The sequence below is a fragment of the Echinops telfairi genome, unplaced genomic scaffold (assembly GCF_000313985.2).
Source record: "Echinops telfairi isolate 266 unplaced genomic scaffold, ASM31398v2 ScPeMD7_7404;HRSCAF=8442, whole genome shotgun sequence".
Lineage (NCBI taxonomy): Eukaryota > Metazoa > Chordata > Mammalia > Afrosoricida > Tenrecidae > Echinops > Echinops telfairi.
In genome coordinates, this window is record NW_022111304.1 from 1112626 (window position 1) to 1125520 (window position 12895).

Consider the following 12895-nt stretch of genomic DNA (forward strand, 5'->3'; position numbering starts at 1 on the left):
GCTTAAACATAAAAACAATTGTGAAGATAACACAGGATTAGCAGTGTTTTGTTCTGTTGTGCATAAGGTCCCTATAGCACCATAAGGGCCCAATAGCACCCAATAACTACATCCATGAACACAGAACATTCTTTCATTTATGTAGGTCTGTTTTGGTTTCTTGTAATACTTTTTTATAGTTTTTTTGTACAAGTCTTTTATATGGTTAGATTTATTCCTAATTATTTAACTTTTGGGGTCGTTATTATAAATGTTTTTTTTAATTCCCTTTTCAGAGTTCTCTTCTTTAATGTGCAGAAATCGTATTGATTTTTGTATGTTAATCTTATAACCTGCCATCTTGCCAAGTTTTCCAATCAGTTTAATCAATTTTTTTCTTATACTCTTTCTTAACTTCTCATAAATTGTTTTAATTAGTAGTGAACACTTCATGTAAACTCTAGAATTCTGGTCACCATTTTGATATATTTACTGCTTTGCTGCTATAATTTTCAAATGTATTTCCATATAAACAATAAACCCAAAAGAGAGGTGTATATTTTTTACTTAGAACAGTCACATGTTTATCTGCATCGATATTTACAAATGCCAGAATTTTTCATATATCTTCAGTGTTGTTAGGTACCTCCTAGTGGATTCTAATTCATAGTGACCCTGTGTACAATAGAAAGAAACAGTGCTGGGTCATGTGCCATCCTCACAATTATTGCTATATTTGAACCCATTGTTGCAGTTACTGAGCCAATCCATCTCCTGGATAGTCTTCCTCTACTTTACCAAATATGATGTCCTTCTCCAGACATCTTTTCTGATAACATGTCTAAAGTATGTTTTGCCAACCACAATTATAAGGAGCAGTCTGGAAGTATGTCTTCCAAAACAAATAAGCTTGTTCCTTTATTGCCATTTTTTGTCAACAATATAGTACAAAGTCATAAATTCTTCTTCAGCTTTACTTATTCATTGTCCAACTTCCCTATGCTTTTGAGGTGATTAGAAATACTAGCGAGATCTTAGTATACTGTTGTCATCCCTCTTTTGAGATGATTAATCTGACTTTAATTCCATCCTATTTTAAATTCAGATGTATATTTTTTATTTAGCATTTCCATATGGTTCTTTCCTGCATTTTCCATTTCTTTTCTCATTATCTTCATGCTGCCTTTAAATCCAAGTGAATATTTATATATTTAAAGTTATGTTGTATAAATATTACAATGAAATAAATAATACATAATAAATATTAAAATTAAAATGAATATAAAATAGAAACTTATATAAATATTCAAAGGAAATATATAATGACCTAAATTTAGACAATCAAAAGGGAAGAACATGTTCAGCATAGCTGAAACTGAAAGAACGCAAGAAAAAATGCAAGCCTTGAATTGCAATTTTGAAAGATTCTATAGGCAAGATATTAATGATGCAGGAAGCATCAAGAGAGGATAAAAAGGATACACAGAGTCACTGTATCAAAAAGAACTAGTCAACAGTCCACCATTTCAGGAGGTAGCATATGAGCAAGAACTAATGGTGCTGAAGGAAGAAGTTCAAACTACACTGAATGCATTAGTCAAAGACAAGGCTTCAGGATTTGATGAAATACCCACTGAAATGTTACAGAAATTTGAAAAAGCACTGGAAGAAGTTATCCGTCTATGTCAGGAAATTTGGAAGACAGCTACCAGGCTAGCTGACTGGAAGAGATTCATATTTGTGACCATTCCAAAGGAAGGTGACCCAACAGAAATCTCAAGTTATAGAATGATATCATTGATATCGCACACAAGATCATCCAACAACAGTTGCCATAGTACAATGACAGGAAACTGCCAGAAGTTCAGAAGAGGACATGGAACAAGGGATATCATTGCTGATTTCAGATCGATCTTGACTCAAAGCAGAGAATACCAGAAAGATGTTTACTTTTGTTTTACTGGGTATGAAAAGGCATTTAACTCTGTGGACCATAATAAAGTCTGGATAACCTTGAGAAAAATAGTGATTCCGGAACACTTCATTGTGCTCATGTGGAACTTGTACATGAGCCAAGAGGCAGTTGTGTGGGCAGGACAAGGGGATACTGAACAGTTTAAAATCAGGAAAGGTGTGCATCAGGGTTCTGTCCACTCACCATACTTGTTCAAACTGTACACTGAGCAAATTAGAGAACCTGGATTAAATGAAGAAGAGTGTGGCATCGGGTTTGGAGGAAGGCTTATTAACAACCTTCAGTATGCAGATGACACAACCTTGCTTGCTGAAAGTGAGGAAGAATTGAAGCATTTGCTGATGAAGTTCAAGAATTGTAGCCTTCAGTATGGACTACAACTCAATGTAAGGAAGACCCAAATCCTCACAATTGGACCAATAGGTAACATCATGATAAATGGAGATAACTTTGAAGTTGTCAAGGATTTTGTCTTACTATCAATGCTCATATTAGCAGCAGAGTGCAAAAGACATATTGCATTCCGTAAATCTGATGCACAAGACCTCTTTAGAGTATTGATGAGCAAGAATGCTACTTTGAGGATGAAGATGTTCCTAATCCAAGACATGATATTCTCCACTGCATCATAGGCATGTGAAAGTTGGACATTGACTAAAGAAGAGCCAAGAAGAATCGATGTATTTGAATTGTGGTGCCGGAGAAGACTATTGAAAGCACCACGGACAGCTAAAAGGACCAACAGGTCTGTGTTGAAGGAAGTCAGAATGGTCCTTAGAAGCAAGGATGGCAAGACTTCATCTTACATACTTTGAACATGTTGTCAGGAGAGACCAGTCCCTGGAGAAGGACATCATGTTTGGTAGAGGGGTGACAAAAAAGAGGAAAGCTCTCAATGAGATGGATTGACAAGGATGACACAAAACTGTTCATTGCTTCATTCTGTCATGCTATGTATCAGAGCGGATTTGGTGGCACCTAACAACAGCAGCAACATTTATAACAGTTATTTTATAGTTTATGTATACTAATTTGTTCACCTCTGTGTTACTGACACAATTCAGATCCATGCCCTGGAGTGATTGAGCCTAATCAATAACTACTCCAAATGAAAGACACAGAGAGAAAACTGGATTTTATTTAGAGGCTAGCTAGGCAAGCAACCTTGCAGCAATATGGCATTTTACTGAGTGTTCCCTCAATCAAAATTTCCCACATGGTACTCATACTGATTCTTTCTAACAAAAGCCATAAAGCACAGTGGATATTTGAAAGCAGAATTCTATAATCTATTATCTTGGCATCTAATTTCTAACTGACTCTTGGTCACTCATATACAGTGACTGAGGAAGCTAGAGGAGTCAAGTTGACTTCAAGCAGAGATCACAAAGCAATTAACATTTCAAATTCTTGTTGGGCCTTGGGAAATAGCCAAAGCTTACAATGAACAAGACTGATTCAAATCAAGATGGTTGTAGTCTAGCATCTTTCATAAGTTTCTGTTGACTGACTCTTTTTCTGGTTATGAATCATATATTTATTCTTCTTCACTAATCTAGTAATTTTTGGCTGTATGTCATACATTATAAAGATTGTAATCTTCAATGTTTGGATATTTTTCCCATGATCTTTCCCTTCTGACCTTTTTAAGGAGTTTGGGAATTGTCCTCATAGACCATTAGTTACTTGAAGGTATCAATTTTATCCTCCTGAAGGGGTGTTTTGCTTTGTCTTGTTTGTTTTGTTTTAGAGCATGTACTCTAGAACAAATTTACCTCAACTATTAAGTATCCCTTTCGGAGTCCAGATTAACTGTCATATGGAGTCAATGAGACTCGATGTTGGATATGTGAGTTCTTAGAATTGTTTGGCTTATAATTGCTGCTGAATAGTTTTTCTTCCTCTGTTTTTTTGTTTTGTTTCGTTGTTCAGAATTTTGGATTTTTATGTTCTGAAAATATAGATTAGTGTTCCATTAAATATTTAAGCTAATTCATTTTATGAGTTTTTTGCTCTATCTCAGCACTACTCTTTCCTCTAATGAAGCCTGGTGTACAAACTCTGTGCTGGGCTCTCTTAAATTCAGTCTCTGACTTCTCAACGTAGTGACTTCCTCAGCTTCTGCTTTCCTGATCGTTTCTCTGCTGTAGTCATGGGACATTCAGGGTGGCTTTATTATCCTTCATATATTGAGTTATTTATTTTGTTATTATTCTATTTAAACCTTTTGAAATTGTCTGTCTCAATTATGATGGACTCAAATATAGTTAGAAGGTATTCCTTTTATGACAACTCCTGAGACTGTTTACATTTGATATGATTTCTTCCTTAAATGTTTTGAAATAAAAACTGATGAAGTCATTGTGCATGGAACATTCTTCATATGAATATTATTAATAAATTTTAATATCTTCCAAAGATATTTTGAAATTCAGTTTCACTTACACGAGGGGCTTCCTTTATCTTTTAATTTCAGTTTTCCACAAACTTTTGAAACCCCACCATGGGTCATTCTTTTAGAATATTTTTTATTTTACAAAAACTAAATCTTTACAATTAAATATTTTATTTATTATCCTTATTCTAACCTCTTAAAAATCTTTGATTGTTTTCTTTTTCAATTCCTAATGTTTGTGATTCATAGTATTGCTGTTTATCTTTTGTTCAGTTTGCTAAAGCTTTATATATATTATTAATTTTCAATGAATGAATGTTTATCCTTATAGGCATTTGTTATTTGTCTAATATTTTATCTGTATTATTTTCTTATTTTATTTTACTTGTTTTTTATTTCACCTTGTTAAGATAGAACCTTACCATTTCCCCACAAATAGCGTGTGCAAACAACTACCTCCCACATATAGGTATTTTTGTAAGTGGTACCACTCTACCAACTTTTCTTGTCTAAATACTGCTGTAAAGAAAAAGAATAGTGTAGTAGGCTTACAAAATTACCTCTTGAAAAAAAGAAGAATTTGGTCAACTTCTAAATAGTGTTTTAAAAATAAGATAATCTGCTAACTTTTCTGCTTTTTTCTTTCATAATATTTGTATACAATACTTAATATATCCCTCTAAGCACTTAATTTACTGTGTCTCAGACATTTAGATATATCATAACTTTATTATCACTTAGCTTATACTAAGTTAAAATTTAGCTTACTTATTTTTTTACCCCTGGATATTTATAAAGTGTTTGTATTTAATGTCCGTGCCCATTGATTAGGAAAATCAACTTCCATTATAAGTTTTTCATAACAAGAGAACATGCACTGAAGGACATAAATCCTTGAGTTTTCTGAGGGTTTCTTTATAGTTCCACTATTACCCAGTTCAGGCAATGATTGGTGTTTCCAATCGGCAACAGCACACTGTCATTGTGAATGAAATTGTTGAAAGGTTAAGTATGAAACTTCTTATGTTGGATTTTGATACATTTTATAGATTAAGTTTCCCATATCCACCCTATATTATTTCTAATTAGAGATTTTGAGAAGTTATAACATCCCTGTTGCCATGCATTCTTAATGTAGATTTGGTTCTACCAATTAAGGTCATACAAACAGAATTTGGAAGACCAAAGTGAATTAGAAACCATATTCCTGTTACTATTGGCTTTTTCTGCTCGTTAGGAAAGGTATAGAAATGTGTTATTTAATTACTATTTTTCTGCAACATTAATTATTGGGAATGCTGAGGTAGGTGATATTTGCTGCTTTCCTATAGCTGATCATAATTATGACATTGAGTTTTGAAATCACCTCTCTAGTAGTGGCCTCTCTGAGAATTAATCATATAGTGATGTAGGGGTCCCTACAAGAGCATTAGCAAATGTTCCTCCAGTCTTTTCCAATGTTATCAGTCTCAATACTCCTTAACACATATCTTTCCATTTAAAATACTAACAATGGTTTTCTTTCCATGTTGAACTAATTTTACTATATTATAATAAAGAAAAGTTCTAGTCCTGCGTTGTTCTGCCATCAGTAAACTGAGAAATATCTAAATTGGTTCTATAAATATTTGTTTATTAAAAGCTGGAGGGTTTTTAAATCATAAGATTATAATTAATTTATAGAAAAATTAAAATGAATGGCATTCTTATAACAGCTTATGACGTCCTACCTAGATGACAGCGCTGCAGAGGACAGCCCTAAACATACAGCGCAGGCAGAGCAGTGGCTCTAACCCACACACGTGGGGGCAAGGCAAGAGGGGCCGCAAGAGCCCAGTGATGGAGCAAAGCCACGAAGTCTCTGAAGAATCCCGATCATAGACTTCTGGCTCGGAGGCGGTACTTGGCACCCATCGGAACTGGTTGACTGGTTGGGGATTACTCACAAGGGGGCCACATGAAAGTCTAAAGGTGCAACTGGGGTGTGGGTGGGGGTGTTACTAAATCGCTCCATTCCTGACTGCAGAAATAGCAACGGGGTCTTTTAGGATGCACGCCTTTTGGACACAAATGCTGAAGACCGAAAGGGCGTGTGAGTTGTTAGGTAAGCGGGACCCGGGATCTGCAGTTCTAGAAGAAAGTGGGGCTGGACTGACGGTTTATAACACGTCCGTCTCTCTGTTTAACAGAGATATTCATCTGCTCTGTCAGGATCCCTGTTAGTCGTGTGACTATCTGTATGGTGATTTATTATTTATTTTCTTTTTTCCTTTTTGGTGTTTATCTATATAAGATAGGCAGGAAAGGCGATCTTATGAGACAGCAACTAGTCCGATGCTTCCTGAGGGCCATGGGAGGGGAGTGGGTGAGGTGAGTGTGGAGCAAACAGTGATGGGTCCAGGGGAAGAGTGAGGGTTCTAAAATTCATGGTGAGGAGGGTGTCGCTTTTCTGGTTGAGTTTAATCAATTGAATTGTATCTGAGAGGAATTATTCAGAGGTGACTGGCAGGTAAATATAATAGTGGATAGGAGGAAAAAAAGAAAAATATAAATGAGTGTGTGTGTGTGTTTATGTATGTATGCATATGCAAATGCAACAAGGAAATAGATAGACTTTGGACCTCTATTTAAATCTTACCTTAGTTCAAGAACAGTTTGTTCTACTAACACAGCACTGCATGATACTCACCTTCCTGACATAAACACTGAAGTGAAAATGGGTACCTAAACAAATGTGGTGAAGAAAGCTGATGGTGGTTGACTATTAAAAGATACAGCATCTGAGGTCTTAAAGGCTTGTAACTCAACATGCAGCCATTGAGCAGAGAAGCAACAAAACCCACATGAAATAAGCACATCAGCCTGTGTGATCATGATGTGTTCATGGGAGGAGGTATCAGAAGTTCAAAAACAATCAGCCAAACCATTGTGAAGGGGCATGGATATAGTGGAGACCCAAAAGCCACCTGTAATATAATTGGATGGTCCCTGTCAGAAGGGGCACATGAACAAAGGATAAATCCAGCATGCAGTATAGCACAGATGAACAATATAACTATCCTCTAGTTCTTTAATATTTCTTCCCCTTACCATTATGATTTTTATTTGTTTTATCTCATTATTCATGTTAGATTTGCATATGTTTATTTGTATATTTGAGATCATTTGGTACATGAAAGTCAAGAGAGATAACCCTTCTGAAACAGTAACAGGAGTAATGAATGGTTCCCTGGGGTACGGGAAGACAGGGTGAGGGGAATAGGGAGCTGATAACATTGATGACTGTATAACCCCACTGGTTTGGATCAAACAACAAAATTGTATGGGAATGGATATTTTAGATTGTGTAAGATATGGCAACAAAAAAAAAGAAGAAGAAAACTATTATATGGGGGAAAATTAATTAGGGTTCCTGGTGGGTAGGGGAGGGAGGAGATACAAGGGGAGCTGATATCAAGGAGTTGGAGAAGAAAGAAAATGTTTTGAAACTGATTGTTTCAAAAAGAATTGTACAATACTGCTTGGTATGGTTGAACTATGGATTGTTATGATATCTGTTAGAGCTCCCAGTAAAATGATTTTTTTTAAGTTTAAGTGTGCATAGTTTTAGGAGTATAGGCTTAATAGGTGACCATGCCTTTTGGTCTTCTCACCAATAAAAGGACTTCCCCATTTAAATACTTTAAGGGGGGAAAAAAGAGTATTATATCTCTAGTTCTAATCTTGTCTTCCCATCACTCAGTAGAATTGTTGATTGAATTGTGTACCCCAAAATTATGTATTGAAATCTTAACCCATGTACCTGTTATATGCCCACATTTGGAAATAGAAGATTTTTAAAAATTTGAGCTACTGAGTATATAACAGAGTAAGGTGGGTCCTAAACCTAATCCAGTTTTAGTTATAGAAGAGCATAAACACAGACACATGAGGGAAGATATATTAAAACACTCATATGTGACAGGTACATCTTCAAACTGTCATGGAATATGGGTTTCATGGAATGTGTGTGCCATCAAAATTTATATGAAAAATTATTAGGAGAGAATGGGTTTTCAAATTCTCAAAATATAGTTCATTAAAAGAGAATGAATACACATTTTTCTTAAGTTCTTCTTATATATTATGCATTTTTAATTTATTTCTCTGTCTATCAATATGTCTAGTGTGATAGAAAATAGTTTTTCTTTAATTTCAATGAGGAAAATAGTGTACAGAGAGGACTTCCAAATGTATACACACAGCAAAAGAAGGAAAATGTCCTTATATTTTGACTAGCTTACACTTTTTACCTGCAATTTACCTGCGGTTTCCATAATCCTTATGAACACCAACCCTCGCCTCAACACTATATCTCCATAATTGATATTTTGATTATTCTTCTCCCAGTGGAGCCCATCAGAAAAGATGAGCAAAATCTCAATGCTGAAATATCCTGAAAAGAGTTGCACAGGAGTGAAAATAATTACGGCCACTAGAGACAATTATTATTGATATTTTGGTAGATAATCAAGGACTTTGGATGACATAAGACTATTGTACTCCTTATATATCTATGGGGTTTATATTTTTCTCACATGAAGACCGCACACATGCAAGAATTCAGGAGACAAAATTTTCTTTAGATTTATACCTTAAGCTTATTTGCCCTGACTAAACAGTAAGATCCCATGAATTGATTCAACTTTGATAGAAAATCATTCATTGTGGTGTAAAGTTTGGAATATTCATGAGGATATCCTTGTACTTCCAAATAAAAAGGGCTGAATGATTATGGAATTTCCTAGTTGAACAACTACTAATGGAAATGAAACGCTTTAAGAAGGCAATGCTAAAATACAGGTATATTTGGGAAGATAACTTTAATCTGAAGAATAGCAAGACAATTTTGGAAATAATTGTAGAATATTTTATCTTATTTAATTATTTTCCATTATTAATTTTAATATGGCAATAAATTGTCTATTTTATTCTCTTTTTTCAATGCTTGGTGCAGTGTTAAGGAAATTAGAAAAACTGAGATAAACTAAGGTAAAATATTTGTTACTATTATGTAAAAAAATCCTAATGTATGACTGTCATAATTGCCATAAATCACAATCCTAGAGATGAAAAATAGCAATCTTAATTTAAGTAAAAATAATTATTTAACCATGAACACATTGTTATAAATTCAGAATTTGTGTGAAATTATATAATAAGAATAGTCTAATTTCTTGGAACATGTGTGCAAAAGATTATTTAAATCAAATAACCGAAGCACTTCTTTCTATCTGTCCATGATTAATAGATTTGCATTTTCAGAATATTATTGTGTAATCCCAATTCATACTTCTTTGTAATTGGATACGATTTTCTAGGTAGTATTTAATTAACTGGTCAATAATTTGTCTCAATATTTCTGTATTTATGTCACTAAAACCAAAGCCACAGTTTCATTTGTTTATTTCACCTTGTGCCTTTCAGCAGGTCTCTGCCATGGGCGACAGGGCACCGAGTAATCACTCAGAAGGGACTGACTTCATTCTTGTAGGCTTCCAGGTTCGCCCAGAGCTCCATCTTCTCCTCTTCCTGACATTTCTTCTAGTATATACCATGATCCTTTTAGGGAATGTTGGGATGATGGCCATTATCATGAACGACCCTCGTCTGAACACACCGATGTATTTCTTCCTAGGCAACCTCTCCTTCATTGATCTCTTTTATTCATCGGTGATTGCGCCAAAGGCCATGCTCACCTTCTGGTCGGAGAGCAAGTCCATCTCCTTCACAGGCTGTGTGACTCAGTTTCTCCTCTTTGCCCTCTTCATTGTGACGGAGGGATTTCTCCTGGCAGCCATGGCTTATGACCGCTTTATCGCCATCTGCAATCCACTCCTCTACTCCGTTCAGATGTCAACACATCTCTGCATTCAGCTGGTGGCTGGTTCCTATTTCTGCGGCTGCGTCACTTCCGTTCTTCAGACTAGCATGACCTTCACCTTGTCCTTCTGTGCTTCTAGAGCCATCGACCACTTCTATTGTGATAGTCGCCCACTACAGAGGATTGTGTGTTCTGATCTCTTTATCTATAAAATGGTATCCTTTTTTGTATCCAGCATCATTATTTTGCCTACCATGACCGTCATAATTGTTTCTTATATGTATATTGTGTCTACAGTTCTCAAGATACGCTCCACTGAAGGACGGAAGAAAGCCTTCTCCACTTGCAGCTCTCACCTGGGAGTCGTGAGTGTGCTGTATGGTGCTGTCTTTTTTATGTATCTCACTCCTAACAGATTTCCTGAATTGAGTAAAGTGGCCTCCTTGTGTTACACCCTGGTCACACCGATGTTGAATCCTTTGATTTACTCTCTGAGAAACAAAGACGTCAAAGAAGCTCTGAAAAGGCTCTTGAAGAAAAAAATGGTTTCATTTAATTCTTTGTTACCAGTGACATAGATGAATGTCTTGGGTATGGATAATAAGTCAGCGAGGCACGCAGGCAACTGGAAATCATTGGGTTGGGAGGGCTTGTTTGCTTATTTGGATTCTAGGTACCTGAAGAAGGCATTTGGACTATTTTTTGTCTGGTTATTGATTTTGAAGTGACATATTCAGCATAATTTCTGATAAAGGTAACATTTGCTAAGTCTTTTTTCTTTTCAAGAGAAAATATCTCCAAGTTTGCACCTGTCTTCTGGATGATGCCTCAGACCTAATTATTTTATTGCACCAGTAATATGAGTATGAAATATAATAGGCACAGGTAACAATAGTTGACATAATAGCAGAGAAACCAAAATCTTAGACTTATTTAAGAAATACTTTTTAGTGTGTAGTGAGGTATTTTTCACTACTCAGGGTCATAAAAGTGATTTTTCAAGTAACCTTTACTTGCAGAGGCTAAAGAACTAACACTGTGACATGATTTCGATGCCTTTGCTTGCAAGTATTTTGTCCTCCATTTATAATATTAATACATTATTCTTGTAAGAGCTACATGTCCACAAGTTAGCTATATTGAAAATAAATCAAAAGTCAAGCTAATTCAATTTTTTGTTATATATATTTGTGTGAATATTTATCCATCACATTAATAGTCATTGGATTCTGGTACCTTCTGAAACCTATATTAAATACTCACTGCGATCCAGTCAAGGCTGACTCATAGACACCCCGTGTTGATTTCCAAGGCTGTAACTGTTTGCTGAAGTAGAAATCCCAGTATTTCTCCCATGGAGCTGCCAGAGGTTTTGAACTGATGACCGTGGTAATAGTTATACTGAATAGGTATTGGGTATAAATAAGAATAAATGTGGAAAGTTAAAAAGATGATCTAGAAGACATATGAGCTAATCTTCTACTTATAGAAAAGAGTAAGAAAATAAAAACAATTGGATTTGAGGTATTCAATTCTTCTTTTGCATACATGATTTGCAAAGAGGGTTTTTTACTATTCTTCATTTGGATTAAGGACAGCCCTTACTTTGAATAATTTATTTCTTATTTCTATTGTGACTATATGATGCCATGATTAGTCAGGATCCTTTGAAGAACATGGAAATGATTCGAATCCCAACAGAGGAAGTGAAGAAGCTGAAGCGTCAATGAAGCCACTGAAAAAACCGACACATGTAATGTTGACGTGAATCAGAGGTTAGGGATCACAGGTGGTTGTACCAACCAGCTATGGTCTCAGTGTACAAGAGCGGGTGGGAAAGATCTCTGAAGCTCTGGCATTTCCAAGGGTGAGATTCACACTGGGATTTGGCTGGCAGGAGATTGGACCATACCACTGGGGTATAGAAAATACCCCAAGATATGTAAATAAATGGATGCAAATAAATTTCACTGACCTCTACTCTAGAATACAAAAAGGTCCCCTAACTAATATTTTAAGACAGGAACAATCTTACCCCCAAAAAATTCAAGACTCTCAAAAGCCATGTTCTGCATCTTCATGTAAGTTTAGTATTTTGTTGAATCTTTTTCCTTACTAGTAAAAGAATCTGTTTGATGTGGCTAATGTAGATGGTATATTAGAATATTGCAAACCACCTTATGAAAAGCATAGATCACTCAGAATTCTAAGTTGTTTTCAAAATATCTTACTAATAGTTCTAAACTGATATGAACTGAAAATATTATATTCTACTCCAAATAATATAGCTTTTCTTTTGTCTTCCCCCCCCCCCAATATTTTGTCTACAAGTAGATTCTGGGTTGGAATTAGACAACAGGAAGTGTCCAATTTATTGAAGAGAACATAAGCAACATTTTTTAAATGTCGGGCTTTTCAGTCAAATAAGTAAAGAACTGTGCTTTCCTTTTTTTCACATGTCCTTCATATGCTCATTTATATGTTAACCTGATACTACACCAAATGTCTCATTTCCTTTAATCAGCAATTAAACAATTTCTGCTGCAAGAGGACAAAGCTAAGTGTCACAATGTAAGACAAAATGGATAATTGCTGATAATAATAACCTTAAAATGGTGCTGTATATGTTATGCGTTCATGAATCAATGAGGAAAATCATGGTATCTCTCATCACTTACTGAAA

At 35.3% G+C, this 12895-nt stretch overlaps 1 protein-coding gene across 1 annotated transcript; it reads left to right on the forward strand.

Moving 5' to 3' along the window:
* Nucleotides 1-9758: 9758 nt before the first annotated feature.
* LOC101649368 (olfactory receptor 9K2-like) lies at nucleotides 9759-10790 on the forward strand. Its single transcript, XM_004716921.4, has one exon. It carries the CDS (start codon nucleotides 9759-9761, stop codon nucleotides 10788-10790), a length of 1032 nt encoding a protein of 343 aa, XP_004716978.2.
* Nucleotides 10791-12895: the final 2105 nt, after the last annotated feature.

Excerpts from the sequence above, each read along its gene's own strand:
- LOC101649368 (XM_004716921.4), top strand. The coding sequence starts at position 9,759 with ATGTCACTAAAACCAAAGCCACAGTTTCATTTGTTTATTTCACCTTGT.